The sequence below is a fragment of the Zingiber officinale genome, chromosome 6A, assembly GCF_018446385.1.
Source record: "Zingiber officinale cultivar Zhangliang chromosome 6A, Zo_v1.1, whole genome shotgun sequence".
In the NCBI taxonomy this organism is placed as follows: domain Eukaryota; kingdom Viridiplantae; phylum Streptophyta; class Magnoliopsida; order Zingiberales; family Zingiberaceae; genus Zingiber; species Zingiber officinale.
Window position 1 is genome coordinate 4,291,108 of NC_055997.1, and position 18,131 is coordinate 4,309,238.

General features: G+C 38.3%; 1 protein-coding gene across 3 annotated transcripts in view; it reads left to right on the plus strand.

The window, feature by feature from the left end:
* The first annotated feature begins 6,658 nt into the window (after window positions 1-6,658).
* Window positions 6,659-18,131, plus strand: part of LOC121995638 (phototropin-1A-like) — a 35,552-nt gene continuing 24,079 nt past the window's right edge. For 2 of the 3 annotated variants that reach the window (XR_006115883.1, XM_042549378.1), the window contains exons 1-14: window positions 6,659-6,928; window positions 7,049-7,156; window positions 7,348-8,071; window positions 8,405-8,587; window positions 8,878-8,969; window positions 9,069-9,348; window positions 9,553-9,769; window positions 9,874-9,944; window positions 10,352-10,458; window positions 14,331-14,380; window positions 14,492-14,596; window positions 16,229-16,288; window positions 16,359-16,448; window positions 16,965-17,041. Coding sequence is in view for 2 of the 3 variants with exons in the window: in XM_042549378.1 (XP_042405312.1) it covers window positions 7,350-8,071; window positions 8,405-8,587; window positions 8,878-8,969; window positions 9,069-9,348; window positions 9,553-9,769; window positions 9,874-9,944; window positions 10,352-10,458; window positions 14,331-14,380; window positions 14,492-14,596; window positions 16,229-16,288; window positions 16,359-16,448; window positions 16,965-17,041 (2,054 nt within the window). In the remaining variant the exon portion in view is untranslated. The other variant, XM_042549379.1, reaches the window with a different exon arrangement.

The following is an 18,131-nucleotide window of genomic DNA, read 5'->3' on the forward strand; positions in this document are numbered from 1 at the left end:
TCTTCTTCTTCTTTCTCTTCCTCTTCCTCTTCTCTTTCCTCGTGTTTACTTTCCTTTTGTGTGCCTTTCTTTTGTTGCTCCGCGCGATCTTTTTCTCTCTTCCTCTTCTTCCGCTTTAGAGGTTGAGAGGTGTCGCCCCCTCTTTGCGCAACAGAGAGAAAAGGCGGAGGAGAGTAACACATATCGACAGAGGAGGAGAGCAGTACAAATCATGAGTGAAAACTAGAGCCGGAGATTTAATCCTAAATTCAGCGATGAAATCGACCTTCGTCGCTAATTTCAACGATGAATACCAGATTTGTCGTTGAATCTAATATTCTAATAGATAATTTAGTCTAAACTTAGGGACAGAATCTGATTTCGTAGTAAATTTAGCTACAAATAAATAATTCGTCGCTAAATTTCCTTAATTTATCGCTAAATTCATCACTAATTTGTGATAAATAATAAAGTCATCATAAAATAGCGATGAATTAAAATTTCATCCAAATTAGTGACAAATTTAGTGGCAAAGATATTTGTTGCTAATTCTATGACAAAAATATTTTTATTGTAAATATCCTTGTTGTTTTATAACAAAAGAGTTTTTAGTGGCAATATATGTTGCTGATTTGCGACGAATAAATTTCTTCTGTAAAAATTTGTCACAAATTAGAATTTTTTTTATAGTATTTCTCTTCAACTTTTCTGCTAATGGCACCTTAGTTGGGGGAATTATCAATGCTCGAAACCTACAACACACTGTCACCAACTTGGGTAAGGTTCAATACTTCATCAGTCGAGATACATTTCCTAGCTATCTCCCTCAATGGAAGAAGTAATTGAGCCACCTACGCCACCATCATGGCAGGCTAAACTCACAATATACGCGGAGTCCTCATCTTCAACCAGATGTGATAATTGTTGAGTTTCATCGCCACATAACTCTACTTGAGGAAGGGTACCGGTGACAACATATATAGTTAAAGGATCTAGGTGAGTTGAAAATCCAAGGTAAATGCTAGCAAGATTGTCTAAACTACTAGTTGTTTCTCTTGATAATGTGACTTGGATATAAACGCAGCTTCCACAACTTCCAAATGTACATCTAAATTCTCAACCTTGGTAGATTCACTAATATCAGACCCCCTTGTTGTGTCTCACCTTAGCCCAAAATGCATAAAGTCACTGAAATAAGGATTGTGTATAACCGAAGTGAAGAAAGTGACTATTCATCTTCTGTCTCATTTTCTCCTAATCAATGATCTTAGCCTTGCTTTATTTCTCTCGTGAGCATTGCTCTGTCCCACCATGTGGAGGCTTGGCCTCTGAGTTTCACGATAATCAATTTTACTCTATTGGATACTTATAATAAAAAAATTTCTCTACTTCATTAAGTCAATCAATGAATTCCTCGGTCCGTAGCATATCAAAAAAATGTATGAAGATCAATTGAAAATTCAATATCTCCATATCATTTGTCTCGACCATAGCTTTCATAATTGCGATAGGAGTTTTTAAAAGTGGAAGTAGAATTAAGATAAAAGAACTCATGAGATGTTGATTTAGTTCTACAACTTGTCTATATATGTAGATTTTCAAGTATTTTGTCTTGGGTGCTACGATTCCAGTGCGAGGCTTCTTCAGTTGGAACCTGCTTATCACGATCACGACGATTGTCCATGGGATATGATAATCTCTTATATCAATTGACGCCGAACAGAATAGCGATTATTCTACGAGTTCATTTTCTCATAGAAATTGTAGAGAAAGGAGTAGAGAATTCGGAAAATGAAGAAGAGCCGCCTCTAGGTTTAAACAAAAAAAAATATTTATTTATCAAAATAAAAGATAACGTCTAAACCAACTAAATAGACTAAAACCCTAACTCGCAAAGACAAAAAATATCCTTTAAAACAGAAAATTACTAAAAATAGAAAGAGCCTCCGAAAAGGCATTAAACGGTATTTTTCAGGCTGGAGACTGACATGCTACAAATTCCACCTAGTAACAAATGTAAATCGTTGAACGAGCTTCAATATGACACATAGATCGTCCTATCATAATACTCAAATCAAAAGTTAAGATGTATTGATGCTCGGATCCTCCTACATTAACTATCAAATGCATCAAACTTCTTGAGTTTGCTTAGATCATCCAGTCCTCCAAGCTTATGAGTCCAGTCCATTCTAGACTATCAAACCATTAAGAAAAAATCAACTCAATCCCATCAAGTCAGTAGGTTCCATGTACAGTATTTTAAATCTGTACAAATTGAAATATAGGTAAAACTAACTTAAACCACATTATTAACACATCAAATATCATAGTCAAATCTAAGTTTTTTTTCCCTATAGAGAGGTCCAGTAGAGCTCTAACTAAATGGTCAACCTTTGACCCAATTAGACTAATTGGGTTGGTTAGTTAGTCCAATTAGTTTGATTGGTCTAGTTGGACTGAACGAAGCAATTACAGGTCAATCAAACTAAGTGGGTCAATCAATTTGAATAGGCCAGTCAATTAATGATGGGTTAATTTGCTTGGATCAAGTCAAACCATCTCGATGATCTCATCATCTTAGGTGAGTTGATCTAGTCAAGTAACTGATTAGACTAGTTAGTTTGTCAAACTAGGCTAGTCTGAGTAGGCTAGGTGAGTAAGCAAGTGAGACAAGGTGCTTGTCCCTCCCAACTCAATCCATCTATGATATGATGTTGCAAGTGGATCTAGATGATGTGACAGTCAAAATTAAGATGAGAGAATGGTCAAAGTCAAGGTGAAATGCAGCCATAGTGTCTCTCGATAGGATATAGCTCTTTACTCAGTGCTAAGACCTTCGAAATAAGGAAGGCGAACCTAAAATCTGATTGGACTTGAAAGATCTAGTGCTCCACTTGTAAATAGTCGGTCGACATAAAGAAAGGTTGAACTTATGGACCTCGTTCTCTATTCTTAAGAGTACAAGTCTCTCAAGATAAGCTCGGCTACAATGCACCCACCATGTGTACGTGACTTAGCTCTCTAGCCTTCAGAGGCGGTCTCCATGCATACAACCTTGCATAACTAAGGTACTCAGTATACAATCGATCAACCCAATAACTAGTCAGACTCCCGAGATAATGGCCAGTCGATCACAACGCCGGTCGAATATACAGGGCTCAACGCCCTCATATATACGAGGTAAATGTGTAGAGCACTCAGAAAAACCTGATCGGTCTTAATGCGCTGGTCGAATATACGGGACCCAGCTCCCCACTGCTGCAATGTAACTCTCAGCTTACAATATAACTATCAGTATAAAAGTCGACCGACCCTATGGACGGTCGGACTTACAAGGCCAAGCTCCCTATTCTTAAGAGTTAATCTCCCATAATACAGCCGGTAGATCATAGCGCTGATCGGACCTACGAGACTTAACTCATTATTTGCATATCAGATCTTCAGCACCAGAGCCTACAAGCATATAGCTGCCCGACTTTAGGGATGATCGAATTTACGGGATTCAGCTCCCCGTTTAAACATACCAAGCTCCTATTACATATGGTCGATTAGACACAAGGTCAATCAGATTACATTCAAGGGATCATATTATCAGGAAATCATAACAATCTGTCAGAGAATAACATAAATTCACCAATGAATATTCTAATACAAACCTGCAACAAAATTGATATGGTGCATAAAGGTGGGGCTCGATAAGGTCAAACAGTCAAAGTCAAAGGGACATGACGGTCAATAGTCCAGGGGATGTGGCAGTCAAAAGTTAAGGCAACATAACGGTTAATAGTCAAGGGAACGTGACAGTCAATAGTCAAGGGGATGTGATAATCAAAAGTCAAGGCGACGTGGTGGTCAATATTCAAAAGGACATGATAGTCAAAAGTCAAGGGGACGTGACGGTCAATAGTCAAGGGATGTGACAGTCAAAAGTCAATGAGACATGACAGTCAATAGTCAAGGGGACGTGGCGCTCAAAAGTCAAAGCGACGCAGCGATCAATAGTTAAGGGGACATGATAGTCAAAAGTCAAGGGGCACGATAGTCAACAGTCAGGAAAAAGGAGTCGGACTGCCTCACGTCATCAGCCACATATTTCTTGAACGGTCACAGCTAGGGCAGATCTCCCAAATCTGAGACATAAGATGGAGCTCGTATGTACTAGTTCTTGACCTGCCCTTGACTAATAGGACTTCCCCAGCTTGGGCTGTGTAGCTAGGCCTGGTACTTTCACTAAGACAACTCCCGACCGGCCCTTTAGCGATCAAGGTGAGAAAGATGGGTCATTCGCCACAGCTCATCCTCCTCATCAAGACTCAAGCCGGGTGGTACATCTGAACAGTCATCTTGAGCTGTCTATAACTAAACCCGGGCGAGATGGAAAGCGCTAAGCGACAACAATGTCAGAGAATCGTAACCTTCTGTCAGAGAATAACTGCCATATGTAAAGGAATATTCCAGTGGTCTGCTATCACCTGCGAATGGAACATTCTTTCTACCAATAGGAGACCACCGTACATCCTCCCTCACCCGACAGACCCTGGCACCCGACATTTTCTGATAATAGGTAGGCTCTGAAGGCATACAACATCATATAAAAAGGGAGATCCTCTTCCTTAGCTAGGTACGCGCACATACGCACTCGTCTTCAACAGTTCTTTTTCCATCGTACATTATTTTTCTAGGGAAAAAGAACCTAACTTGAGCGTCGGAGGGACTGCGTCGGGGACTTTTCTCCTGATTTCTGGTCTCTAATGCTCCGGATCCTTGTCCGAGTGTGTGCAGAGTTCAGGTACTATCTGTCCTCATACTATAGATCAGGGAGTTCCATGCGGGGGTTGGCTTTTCGGACGTGCATACACCGGGTGCGTCAAAGTTGCATCCCCGTCAACACCAACGCCTTCTCCGTCGGCCTAGATCTGACTCAGATTCCGGACAGGATCAAGAACCTTCTTTTGAGGGTGGCTATACAGCTCCTATCATTTCTGTGGAGGTTACAAGAAACTGTTCATATACATGTAATAGAAGATTTCTTGGGGGAAGATTATACACCTTCCGTTATCTGACATCTTCTGACAACGAATTTTCTTTATCGCCACATTATTACAGAGGTTATATAACAAGGGGTTCTCTGCATTTGTGACGTACACAACATTACGCTTTACTATGCTTAATCATGTGCGCGTATCTATTGTTCATTTTCTCCACTTTTCGCTCGACCATTGCACGTTGGAGGACCTACGTCAGGGACCCTTTACCTGATTCTCGCTCTAACGTTCTGTTTGTTCTTTCAAGTGTGTACAAAAAGAAGCTAAAAGGAGGGCTAGACATCATCGTTTCTCTCTAGCAGAGTCATCTCCCGGTCAATAATAATATTATTTACCCAGTGTGTCATCTCCCTCACTTCCCGCATGATTAATTTGATTAGTTTACTGAAAAAAACCGTGTGATATAGAAAAAAAACCTACGTCTCTTTTACACCAAATAAAATAATAATCTCAAATGGATTCAGTATCATATTAAAATAATAAAAAACTAGTTTTCTTTAAAAAAAGTATTTTTCATTATGGGAAAGGAGTCTGGTACAAGCAAAAAATTCTCTACCAAACAAAAATTCTCTGATACATACACACCACCATGATCCCATGTCTAGCAAACTAAAAGACAACCAACTATAAGACAACGATCTGTACATACTAAAAATAATTTAGACAACGTGAAGCAACTCCAATAGTTCACGATAGGAGATGAAGCCCAACAGAGGGGAATGGAAAATCCAAACGACAGATATGCACATCTTGATCTAAGCAAAGAAAAATAATGAGATGGAAAAGCCACTAAGAATCCGACCATCCGCCCATCACTTTGTGCCAAAGTAAAACCTCAGAATAGGACTAGGATCTATCTCGTATCGTATTGTTAACTCTCTACCCAGCACCGTAGCCCTGGTTGCATTGTGCACGTCCCTCTCAATCTAAAACAAAGTCGATTTCCTCAAATTAATCTCGAGCTCACTGCAGACAAAAAAAACAACGACAGTGATAAAGAGATCAAGTACAACGACCGGATCAACGCTAGAAAAGAATAAGACTACTCATGTGTAGTCCCAAATTGGCAAATCAAACCGAAAAACTTAGTCTTTTTGAGTTGTGATCCGGACTGTTTTTAGTTTGAATTGATTTTATCAAACAGAGAAAAGAATCAGGATTGAGTTTGGTTTTATCAGTAGCTGAGCAGCCCTGATTTCTTTTGTCAGTTATCTTGTTTGGAACCGCCACTGTTTCAGTCACCGAGCGTGGCCAGGTTCCTTTACCAGTGACAGAGCAAATTCCATCGTTTCGAGATGCGCGAGCCGCGTTTCGAGATTTCTCCCGGAGAATAATTGCTCTCCTCCCCAACGTCACCGTGTGTGAGCCCCGACCGTTGTCACGTGAATGGACTTGATTTGGATATGGAACCGAACCATCGAGATTTAAACACGCAATTATTGGCGATCCCTCGCTAAGCTGCTGCTCCAATGCTCCATTTAATGGGGAAAAAAAATATCTAGTCGAGCGAGTCGCAGACCCACTGCGAACGTGGCTGGTTTTGTCCGCAAGCATTTTGAGCGCGTAGCTCTCAGATAATGTCGCTGGTTTTGGACCTTAATTGCCATTACGCTCTCGCATTTATTTCATCTATTTTTTTTTGCCTCGACGCCACTGACCAGCAGGAGGCCGCGAGTTCGCCGGCCCGAGGGCGACGGCGACGGCGACGGCGACTCGGTCGAAGAAGGGTGGGGCTGGGTGGGCCCCAGAGCCACGTGGCGAGTGTCTCCGGCAAGCGTGCATGGGTCAGATGGAGAGTGATCGCTGATCGCCCCCGACAGAATGGCACTGCAGCCTCATCTCGGATAAGGAGGCTAATTCTGCTGCTCCCTGCTGTTCTCTGCTCGTCCCATGCTCAAAGCCATGTGATTTTCTTCTCGCTTCTCGCAACCCAATTTTATTTATTTTTACAAGAAAAAAGAAAAAGAAAAAGAAAACTGGCAGCTTCTGCCTCGCCAATCATTCTTCCTCTTCCACTTTCGCAGATTTTAAGCGCAGTTGCTTCGGTCGAAGAAAAGATCGCCTGTTTAGTAGCTTCAGAGAGCAGAAAGGCAGCTCTGCTTTAGAGTTCTTCACCGAGACAACCCATTCAGGTGCTCGATTTCTTTCTCTATTCTTGTTCCCGTGATAATTTCGATGACATAAATAAACAGTTTTTATCAATATTCTACGAACTAATTTGTTATCGATATTCTGCTGCTACTGATGCATAATAATAACCGTTCTACCGGTCTAAATGCTAACTGAATTGATGACCTTTTAATAAAATGTAATTTTATTGCAGGAATGGAGGATAAGTCCCCGGCGAGTCGACCCGCAGTCATACCTAGTCTGCCGCGCGACTCTCGTGGGTCCCTCGAGGTCTTCAACCCCACCAGTTTCGCCGCTCGGCCCCAAGCCAAGAGCCCGACTCCTGCCTTCGCCACCTGGCAGCCCCGCTCCGACCCGGCGTCTCATCCCCAATCGCACCCGGCGTCCGCCGAGGACGACGACATCATCCGCCCATGGTTGGCCCTGCCCACCGGGCCAACGGCGGTGCCGCCGGTGCCGACGCATCAGCACTACTCCGAGACCGTCTCTGTCACCAAAAAGGATTCTGCTGCCTCGTCGTCCTCAACCGCCGTCTCCCAGGATGTCGGCGCGGCAGCTCAGCGGGCGGCGGAGTGGGGCTTGGTGCTGAAGACCGACGAGGAGACGGGGAGGCCTCAGGGAGTCGGGGTGCGAAGGTCGGGCGACGAAGTCGGGAAGGGTGGCCCGCATAGGGTCTCTGACGGGGAGTCATTCCGGAACTCGGAGGATTCGGATGCGTTGGGGTCAGACTTCGGCGGAGGGAAAGAGAAGGGAGGGATCCCTAGGGTATCGGAGGAGCTCCGAGAGGCGCTCTCCGCCTTCCAGCAGACCTTCGTAGTGTCCGACGCTACGAAGCCCGACTATCCCATCATGTACGCGAGCGCCGGATTCTTCAACATGACTGGTTACCTCGCCAAAGAAGTCATTGGCCGAAATTGGTATGCAAAATTTTGAACTAAATCATAATATATGAAGCTATGCTATAGATTTTCTTAGACGCATTCACACACACGCAGAGGCAAGCTTGTGTATCAGTGCGTGTGAAGCGCCTTGCTCATGGCCCGGCTACTCCAAAAATGTCTTTTTAGGCTTTTTATTGTTTTTTCAATTCCATTGACGAATATTTAGAGCTGTGATGTTTGAGTCCTGCGGATTGCATTTGTAAATCACCTATGTTTATGGTTTCTGAAAGGATAACAAAATTTTATGGTTTTGCTGTAGATTTTATTATTTAAACTTACAATTCTTCTGTTTGCTCTACTTTTTGACAGTCGCTTCTTGCAAGGTGCTGGAACTGATCCATCAGAGATTGCAAAAATAAGGGAAACGCTGTCATTTGGTGCAAATTATTGTGGTCGTATATTGAATTACAAGAAGGATGGTACACCATTTTGGAATCTTTTGACTATTGCTCCCATCAAAGATGAGGAAGGGAACACCCTCAAGTTCATTGGGTATGATACTGATAAAAACGTTGCTCATCATATGATGATTATGGTAAAAAAAACAAGGGCTGTTCCTGTTATTGGATTGTGTTAGACGGTACCCATAGCTATCGTCCAAACTGAATCATATATCATTCTTTTGGCTACAGTGCTTCTTACTTAATAAATGAACTGATATTGAATCTTGTATATCCTTGGACGGCAACTCCAAGTCTATAATGCTTTTGCAAAATGATTTATACTTCCGTAGATGCTCTCTTACAACTGATTTTGTTTTTTTTTAAAATTATTTCTTGCAGGATGCAAGTGGAAGTTAGCAAGTACACAGAAGGATCTAAGGACACAATGGTACGACCCAATGGATTACCAGAGTCCTTGATTCGTTATGATGGTAATGAGCCATTTCTGTATATAAAGTACATTGAAACTTTCAATTCTAGTTTGTAAATTAACTTCTAGACATGTTTACTCACATAAACAAACCTTACAGCTAGGCAAAAAGATAGAGTTCGCAGTTCAGTTTCTGATTTAGTAATGGCCGTAAAGGATCCAAGCAGACTTTCAGAATCAAGAAATTACACTCATATGAGGAAATCTGAAGGTGGTGGACAACCTGTGGCATCTGAAGTTCCTGAAAGGAGGAAATCAGAAAATACAACTTCAGTTAGGCGCAATTCACGTGGTGAAACAAGAATCTCAATGCAAAAAATTTCAGAACTCCCTGAAGCTACAAAAAAATCAAGAAAGTCAGGACTAATGTCCTTCATGGGGTAGGTTATAATGTGGTATATCTTTCAGAAGAATATACATATAATTGTGGCCAACTCAATTGAATAATCACCCTACAAGATCTATTTTCTCTTCCGGCATCGTGTAAGATGCCACTATTATATTACTGGTCTCATTATAGCAACAGAGAAAAATAACAAATGGAATAAATAACTTCATTTATATCTTTCATTTTTTGGTTGCAGACTTATTGGCTTAGGTCATGGGAATAGTGAAAAGCATGACCAGGCCGAAGCTATTGTGGAGGAACTATTGATGGAAAGTGATGATGAAAGGCCAGAGAGTTTTGATGATAAGGAAAGAAAAAAGGAGATGAGACGGGGCATTGATCTCGCTACAACCCTAGAACGCATTGAGAAGAACTTTGTGATTACTGATCCACGGCTTCCTGATAATCCTATTGTAAGATTCTAATACTTTTCATATTAACTGGGTTGTTTCTGCTGGATAACAACCTATTACGAAAATTGGAAACAAAAAATTAACATTTCAATTTTCCATCTCAGATATTTGCATCTGACAGTTTCTTGGAACTGACAGAGTACAGTCGTGAAGAAATTTTGGGAAGAAATTGTAGGTGGGCAGGATTTTATTTTATTTTTTTTATTTTTATTTTTATTTTTCAATTTCTTGCCGAGTTTTGTATTTGGTGGATTATGCAACTTTGTCTCTGCTACAGTTGATAGCTTCAACCATGCAAGTACATCCTCCTATGTGCAACTGAAGTGAGAACTAAAAAATGAATTGTGAAAGATGATTGCTGGCACCATAGTTTCCCATAGTATTGGTTAACATTTGTTTGTGTTATACTAATCTTCTAAAACACTTCTATTCTAATTTCTGTTGTTTTTTTAGTATTTGAGTATATTAGAATGCATACAATAGCTGACATTACTGGCTTTAGAATATGAAAGGGCCTCAGTTCACACCTCAAAATTCAATTTTGCCATTTCTTTTTAACTGGTGGTCTTTTTGGAATTGTAGGTTTCTCCAAGGCCCTGAAACCGATCCAAGTACTGTGAGGAAAATCAGAGAAGCTATCGATAACCAAAGAGATGTAACTGTGCAGTTGATAAATTACACAAAAACTGGTATTGCCTATTTGTTCATTAAAATGTGAATGTTTCTGTTCATTCTGGCTACTATGATTTCAGAGGACTGCACTTTCTGCTATTTTCTTAAGGGGGATAAATTTATAGAGATGGTTTCTTAAGGAAAGCTATGTTCTTTATTTATGCTATAACTATCATATGTTGCATTTTATTACAATCATGGTTTAAAGTGCCGTGCCGAGACGGTCGAAACGGGCGAAACATCTTGTTCCGCTCGGCGACCGGCACCGGCACCGGCACCGGCACGACCTTGGCACCATACCTGCAACAACTGTGACATGTTGCGCGACCCCGTGGTCGCAGCGGAGGGGTTGCTCAACCCCACAACATCAGTAACCCTTTCGCTGCCTCCGCGGAGGTATCGTGCGACCCTGCGGCCGCTGCAAAGGGACCACCGCGGTCGTGCTAGAGGAGTCACGCGATCCCTGCGGCCATGGTTGAGGGGTCATGCAACCCTGTGGCAGCGCTGAAGTCACGTGAGCTAGCAAGTGGTGTCGGATTTCAAATTTTTTTAATTAAATTTAGGTTAATTATTTTAATCAACTCCTAGCTATGATGGAGATAATCAAAAAGACTTTATTAAACCCTAATAAAATTATCTAATTAATTTTATATTTCATTTATTTTAATTTAAAAATTATAATAAAATTTTTATTTATTTATTTATCTATTTTCATATCTTTTCTTTTTTTAAAGATTATTTTTTATATTGTTTTTTAAAAAAAAAGCAGGGTAAAGTTGTTGCCATGTGACCAAAAGGTCACGGGTTCGAATCCTGGAAATAACCTCTTCTAAAAAGCAGGGTAAGGCTGCGTACAATGGATCCTTCCCCGGAACTCCGCATGGCGGGAGCTTTGTGTTCCGGGCTGTCCTTTTTTAATTAATATATTTTATATTTAGAAAATACCGAAACTATATCGGCACGGCACGATATGATACCGAAACCGTATCGTTCCGGTCCAGAACCGAAACTTCGACACGGGTCGAAATTTTAAATCTTATTACAATAAAATTATAGTTTCACCCTATACTATTCTGCCATTGGTTAAGTTGGAATAGGTTCTTGTACATCTCTGATTCAACATTTAATTGACCGACAAGAGCAAAATATTAACCTTAATATGCATCCCCCTCTCCCATGTTGGCAGAAGGATATGCCATAGTTGCATTATCACTATGATTGGATGCACTAGCTATTACGTTTTAGAATGTTTCTGGAAAAAACAAAGTACAAGTAAATATTGTTGTACTTATTTCCAGAACCTAATGCCACAATGATAACATGTTTATCATGATATTTTAATTTCAGTATAGGGGGTTATTGGAGTGATGAATTTCAAGCCAACCGATATCTTCACATGTTAAAATCTTATATTTGATGCATTTTGCCTTGTTCTCATGCTATCTCATCTGTTAATTTGAACCAACACTCCAGTAAATGCTGCGATGAGATTCATTCTAATACAAAATAAGCATTATCCCATCTGATGTCTACCTATTTAATTAACTAAAGCACTAAAGTTTGTTAGTATTAGCACTCAAGTTCTAGTACCTCTTTGATTATTACGTTGCACTTGGAATATCACATTAGAGAACTGCAGCAAATTGTAACATAGTCAACAACTGTTTTGTGTTTAAAATGACTTTCTATGAATGCAATTACAGAATTGTATTTTAATTTACTGAGGTGGTACAACTTCTGGAGTTTAACTAATAGATTTCTGGTAAATATAGTATAATTTTATAGAAGGGTAGACTAAGCTAAGTCCTTATCTTTTCAACCAGTACTAGATGAACTTAGTGGTCTTATTCAAGATACATCTCCATAACATGTCACTACTTGCAAATGATTTTTGTATTGCTTCAAAAATTATGTGTCAGAGGTTTGGCCTCTAGCTGAAACTGTGATTTCAGTTTCATGTCATGCAAACACTCAACACCTTTCCACACGCTTCATAGCATACTAAGATCAACCCAAATGATCTTTTGTTCTTATAATTCCGTTCCAGTTAGCTTGCCTCCAAATATAACATAGTAATTATAAAAAATTGGATTAAAAATTTAGAGTAATAAGGCATGAGGTTCAAAATCTCAAGTTCTCCGAAGTTTTGGTCTTTGAATAGAACGATACTCGACATTTCGATAGTACCAGTGGCAAATTGGAGGTAGAAAATAAGCTAACTATATGCTAAGTTCAAACTTTATTTTTCATTGGAATGTTTCAATTTTGATATTAGTTTGTATGGAGACAAATTAAAAAAAATAACATCATTATCTCAATTCATTGTGTTGTAGCATGTCAAGGGGTGTCGAGTGTTAGCATGAAACAATACTCATTGTCATAATTGATATAATGTTACATGAGTTTGCCGGTGCCGAATATTATTGAGTTTTGATAATTTATCGGAACGATATGTTTCAAGTACGAGATTACAAACCATGATAGGTATAAAAATGTAACACATTCCAGCTAATGGGTATATCTCCTAATACCAAAATTAGTTTCGTGCATTGGATGTGAGCATTGGTTCTTATAGCACTGTATCAAGATTAATCCCACAATTTTCTAAGAATTAAATAATGTTCCCAGTATTGGAGTTGATTGTCTCACATATGAATATTTCTTGATCAACTATTAAGAGTTGAACTTGAACAAGCTCAACTAGAATTGAAAGAGATACGTTTAGGATTGAACAAGCTCACATATGATGTGTTGCATTGCTCTTTGTTATTGCTGGTGCTTTAGTTGATGTATCTATTCTTCCCTTTCTATCTCTTTTTCGTACTCATGGAATTGAAGGATGAGTAATGAGAAGAAAATCTTCCTTACCTGTGTAGTTAGCTGGTGCTTTTCCTCTTCCCTTTCCCTCTCTTTTGGTGTGTTTGTCTCTTCCCTGTGATTGGTAGACATAATCAAAGAATGCCATATGAAGAGAATTTTCATATATTGTTCGATTTTAGATGACACGGACCCTGTTCTGGTTAGGACCATTATGTTGGCACGGACACTTGGCATTTACCTATGCTGTTATAGAATTAGCATCCGTTGGCTAGAATGATATGTTTTAGTAATGCCAAGTGTTATGGATCAACAGTTGAAAGTTGAAACCATGGATTGAATTACAATGGATGTCTAAGTTTAATTGCGGAGAAACATAATTTAGCAATAATAGAAGATCAGCAAAAGAATAATTACATTAGCTTAATATGAAATTTTTGATAAATGTTGATGTAACGATAAAGATTGGGTGGTTTAAATAAAGATGCGCTTTAGAGTGTTGTATGATTATCATATGCCTTTAAAGCTGAAAAAGAAATTTTTATAAGATTATATGTGGGTCAAATTGTTGGACAATAAAGAACAATGATATAACTATGTTGAGATGGATGCCTGTTACTGAGAATAAAAACATGTCACTAAGGTGAGTCATTACATGTAATTATGATAGATAGTAAAACAAGAAGAGGGAACATTTTCAGAGATCACAATTTGGTATTTACAAAAAGTAGATTAACTACAATTGAAGTGAAGATTTGAAGGATGAGAAAGATCAACAAAAACTAAACATAACTGAAAGAAATGGATGTTAACTAGGTTGTTCTAACAACACACTTTTACATTTGGCTCATTGGAGGGAGTAGAGCTATATAACTGATCTCAAGTTGTTGGAACACATGGCTTGCCATCTTTGGATAAAGTTCTCTTTGAAAACATCCTTTTGCACTGTTTTCTTTGTTAGCTTTGATTTTTTTGACTCTCGTATTACAATCTTAGCTAGTCAATCATCTTAGAGAAGTTTTATTGAATTCATTGAAAACCTTATATTTTTTTAAATGATTTCACATCTTAGGCAAAAAGTTCTGGAATCTTTTTCACTTGCAACCCATGCGTGATCAAAAGGTATATTCTTAAGATAGGATTATCCTTTTGTTGTTTCAGAACTTTTGACTTTGTTGTGTTACTTAGTCATGTTTGCCAGCAGATTTACATGTAATTCTGCTTCTTCAACAGGGGGAAGTTCAGTATTTTATTGGTGTCCAGTTGGATGGAAGTGAGCATGTTGAACCACTCCATAACTGCATACCAGAAGAGACTGCAAAAAAAAGTGAAAAGCTGGTTAGTAGTTCTATTCACTTGAAGATGTTCGTAGGAAGATTTGCTAATAATAAGCAATTAACACCATTTGCTGCTAAGTTGAAGTTAGATTTTTGTATCTTCCATATAGATGGTTCAGTGAGTACCTCAAACAAAATATTTTAAAATTGACGAATCAATTAATTGGCATGTGTCCATTTCTAGTTATTCATGTGGCTAATCCATTATTTCTAGATTTGATTTCCTTATTTGATTTATCCATCAGATTGAGAACTTTATTGTGTATGAGAAAAACGTTCCAAAATTAGTAAAGAAATTATAAAATACCTGATACGGTCAACTTTTCTTTTGCATTTATGAATTCAAATTATCTCATATTATCTGCTTTAGGGGATTTCTTATCTAGACATTGTGAGAGAAAACAAATTAGAGAGTATGCTGAACTCTGGAAGATATTCGAACCTCTAGTTTGCATGTTGACTTTGTTACATGAGTGTCACAAAGAAAGTCATGAGAAAGTACTTCCACCTTTAGATGAGTTGAATATTCTCTCACTAATTGAAAGGAATGTCTGAGAAGAAAGAAAAAAAGGCTTTATTTATCAATAATTAGGATGAGAAAACCGATGCAATTGTTTCTTACTAAATCGAAGCAGACTTCATTCATCAATAATTAGAATGAGAAAACCGATGCAATTTTTTCTTACTAATCAGAAGCAGACATTATTTGTCAATAATTAGGATGAGAAAACCAATGCAATTGTTTCTTACTAATTAGAAGCAGACTTTATTCATCGATAATTAGGATGAGAAAACTGGTGCAATTGTTTCATACTAATTACAAGGAGTCTCTGAAGCAAAAAGGTTATAGCAAAAATTGACTTATTGTAAAACAAAGTAAAGACAATGATCCATTAGTTTCTCACTCATTAGAAAGCTGTCCAATAAAAGATAATGACGAAACCATGCTTCACAAACTTGGAGAGTCAATTGTTACTTAGCTTTTTGAAGATGACTAAAGAAAGATGCTGATAAATTACCAGTGTTGAGTTCTTGTTGGTCCAGGAGATTTCCATTGTTGCATGAGTTTATTAAAAAAAAAAGCTTAGGATCCCATGTAATTCATTCATCTTGGAACTTATGATATATATGCTTTTTTTTTTTTCTCTGTGTGTTTTGAGTCTTTTCTTTAGCCTGGTGCTACATCAATTTGGTAATAAACTGGTGCTTTATCAATTTTGTACTTCAATGTTTCCGTGTTGCATGAGGCAGCCTATCCCTGATGCTATTCCTATGGCAAATCCCTGTCATATAGTCATGCAGAATCAATCTACCCATGACCCCAGTAACTTCTTTATAATTTGGACTATATATATATATATATATATAAATTCAACAATTTTTTTATTGTTCCTTTGAAATTTTCAGTTCATATTAAATAACCTTTGATATTTATAGGTGATGAGCAGGTTTATAATCTTGACATGATTAAAGTAAGAAGATTTCATGGATATCAAGTCTAGTATAGTCATCTCAACCTAGCACAAACCTTAATCTCATTGCCTCTTTTCATTAAGATTCCCCATCTTTGCATTTTCCATTTCCTCTTCTGATTTTTAGATTTAATTACAACTTGCAACTGCTTTACGTTTAGGTGAAAGAAACTGCTGATAATGTTGATGAAGCTGTTAGAGAACTCCCAGATGCTAATTTGGTAAGCTCCATTAATTTTCTTTTTGTCATAGTCAGTATTATTCTTCATCATATTTCGGGATTATGTGCAGAAACCAGAGGATCTATGGGCTAATCATTCAAAGTTGGTTCTCCCAAAGCCCCACATGAAGAGTAATCAATCATGGAGGGCCATCCAAAAAGTATGTGATATTGAAGTATACAAGGCTTACTTAGGGTATATAATTTAGTTAATAGCACAGTTGCCCGCTCCAAGTGGGCTGTATGGAAATTTTCCAATGATTAAGCTTTCATAGATTGAGGAAGGGCATCTTACCCTTACATAGAAGAGGCTGTTCTCATGAATTGAACCTTGTTTTCCTATGTTGCATGATTCTTTTTAGGGAAAAAAAAAACATCTTTCTGTTGCTTTCTGAAGAGAGAAAAGATGACATATCTTTTTATTAATTAGCTTGTTTAATGTTATGTTACTTCCTTTGAATAAAAGATAAGTTAATCTGTTCTATTGTCCCATCTGCGAGGGAGGAATTTGCTGCTTGAACAAGTAAGATAAAATGGTTGCATCAGTTTTAGTGGCAAGAAGCACAAGGCACAGTTAGCTGTCTTTATAGAAATTTAGTTTAAATAACTTGAGGAATGTTAATGGCTTTTGTTAGTTATGATGTAGTTTAAATATATTCAGTGTTAATTTTCTGCAGGTTCTAGGTAGTGGAGAAACGGTAGGATTGAAACATTTCAGACCTGTTAAACCTTTGGGCTCAGGTGATACTGGCAGGTGATTATACTCTTGATAATTTCTCTTAGTTACTGTCAGCCTAGCACACTAATCTGTTATTTGTATGCGTTGTTTACTTTTCTTGCTTAATATGTGTTTACTGTAACACAGTGGCCACATTTTATCTTATAATTTTGCTTTATTGTTAAAAGATTATGCCTTGATAATTTCTCTTAGTTACTGTCAGCCTAGCACACTAATCCGTTATTTGTATGCGTTGTTTACTTTTCTTGCTTAATATGTGTTTTACTGTAACACAGTGGCCACATTTTATCTTATTATTTTTTATTTATAGTTTAAAGATTATGCATTGTTAGTTCTTTGATTTGTAGGATGTGCCTATTTTGTAAAATCTCTACCACTGTTAAGGTGTTTGATATAGATTTTATGAACTTGAACCCATACAATTTTGTAACATGGAGATACCCTTGTTTGCTGCTTCGATACTTCGTAAAAAGCTAGATTATTAACTGTAAAACTCCTCTTTTTTGGAAGTGTGGACTGTGGATAGCTTGCAGCGTTATACATTTTTCCCTTCTATGCCCTTTCTATATTTTAAAGTCACTCTCAGTATAAACTATCACTTCAAGTCGCACAGATTTGACATCCAAGAAGCATCACAAAGCATAGCACATGAGGCACAAAAGCAGAGGAAATCCAGAGTCCCATTTGGATCTTTCACCTTTTCTAGTTCTCTCTTTTGTTTAGCCATTCCAAGCATTATAAGCAACTTTTCTTACCACATCTTAGAAGCAATCTCTCCAGGATCATCTCTATACTTCAGATTATTACAATAGCTCCAGACTTACTAATCATGATTAACAAGTGAGGCCCAAACCAAAAGTCAAGCTTCCAATCACTTCCTCAAACTAACTCAACCTATTCTAATTCCCAAACTTCTTAAATTAAACTCCAAAAATTCTTTCTCCTAAGCATGGAACTCATTAAATTCCCATTCGTACATGTCCTTAACATCATCAGGATTCAGGAGCATCCTTACAAAATGAACTTCGGATGCAGAAAGAATTCAGGATTAGCAAAGTTAGATCACCTTCTATATGTTGACGATTTACCCCAACCAAGCTTCCAA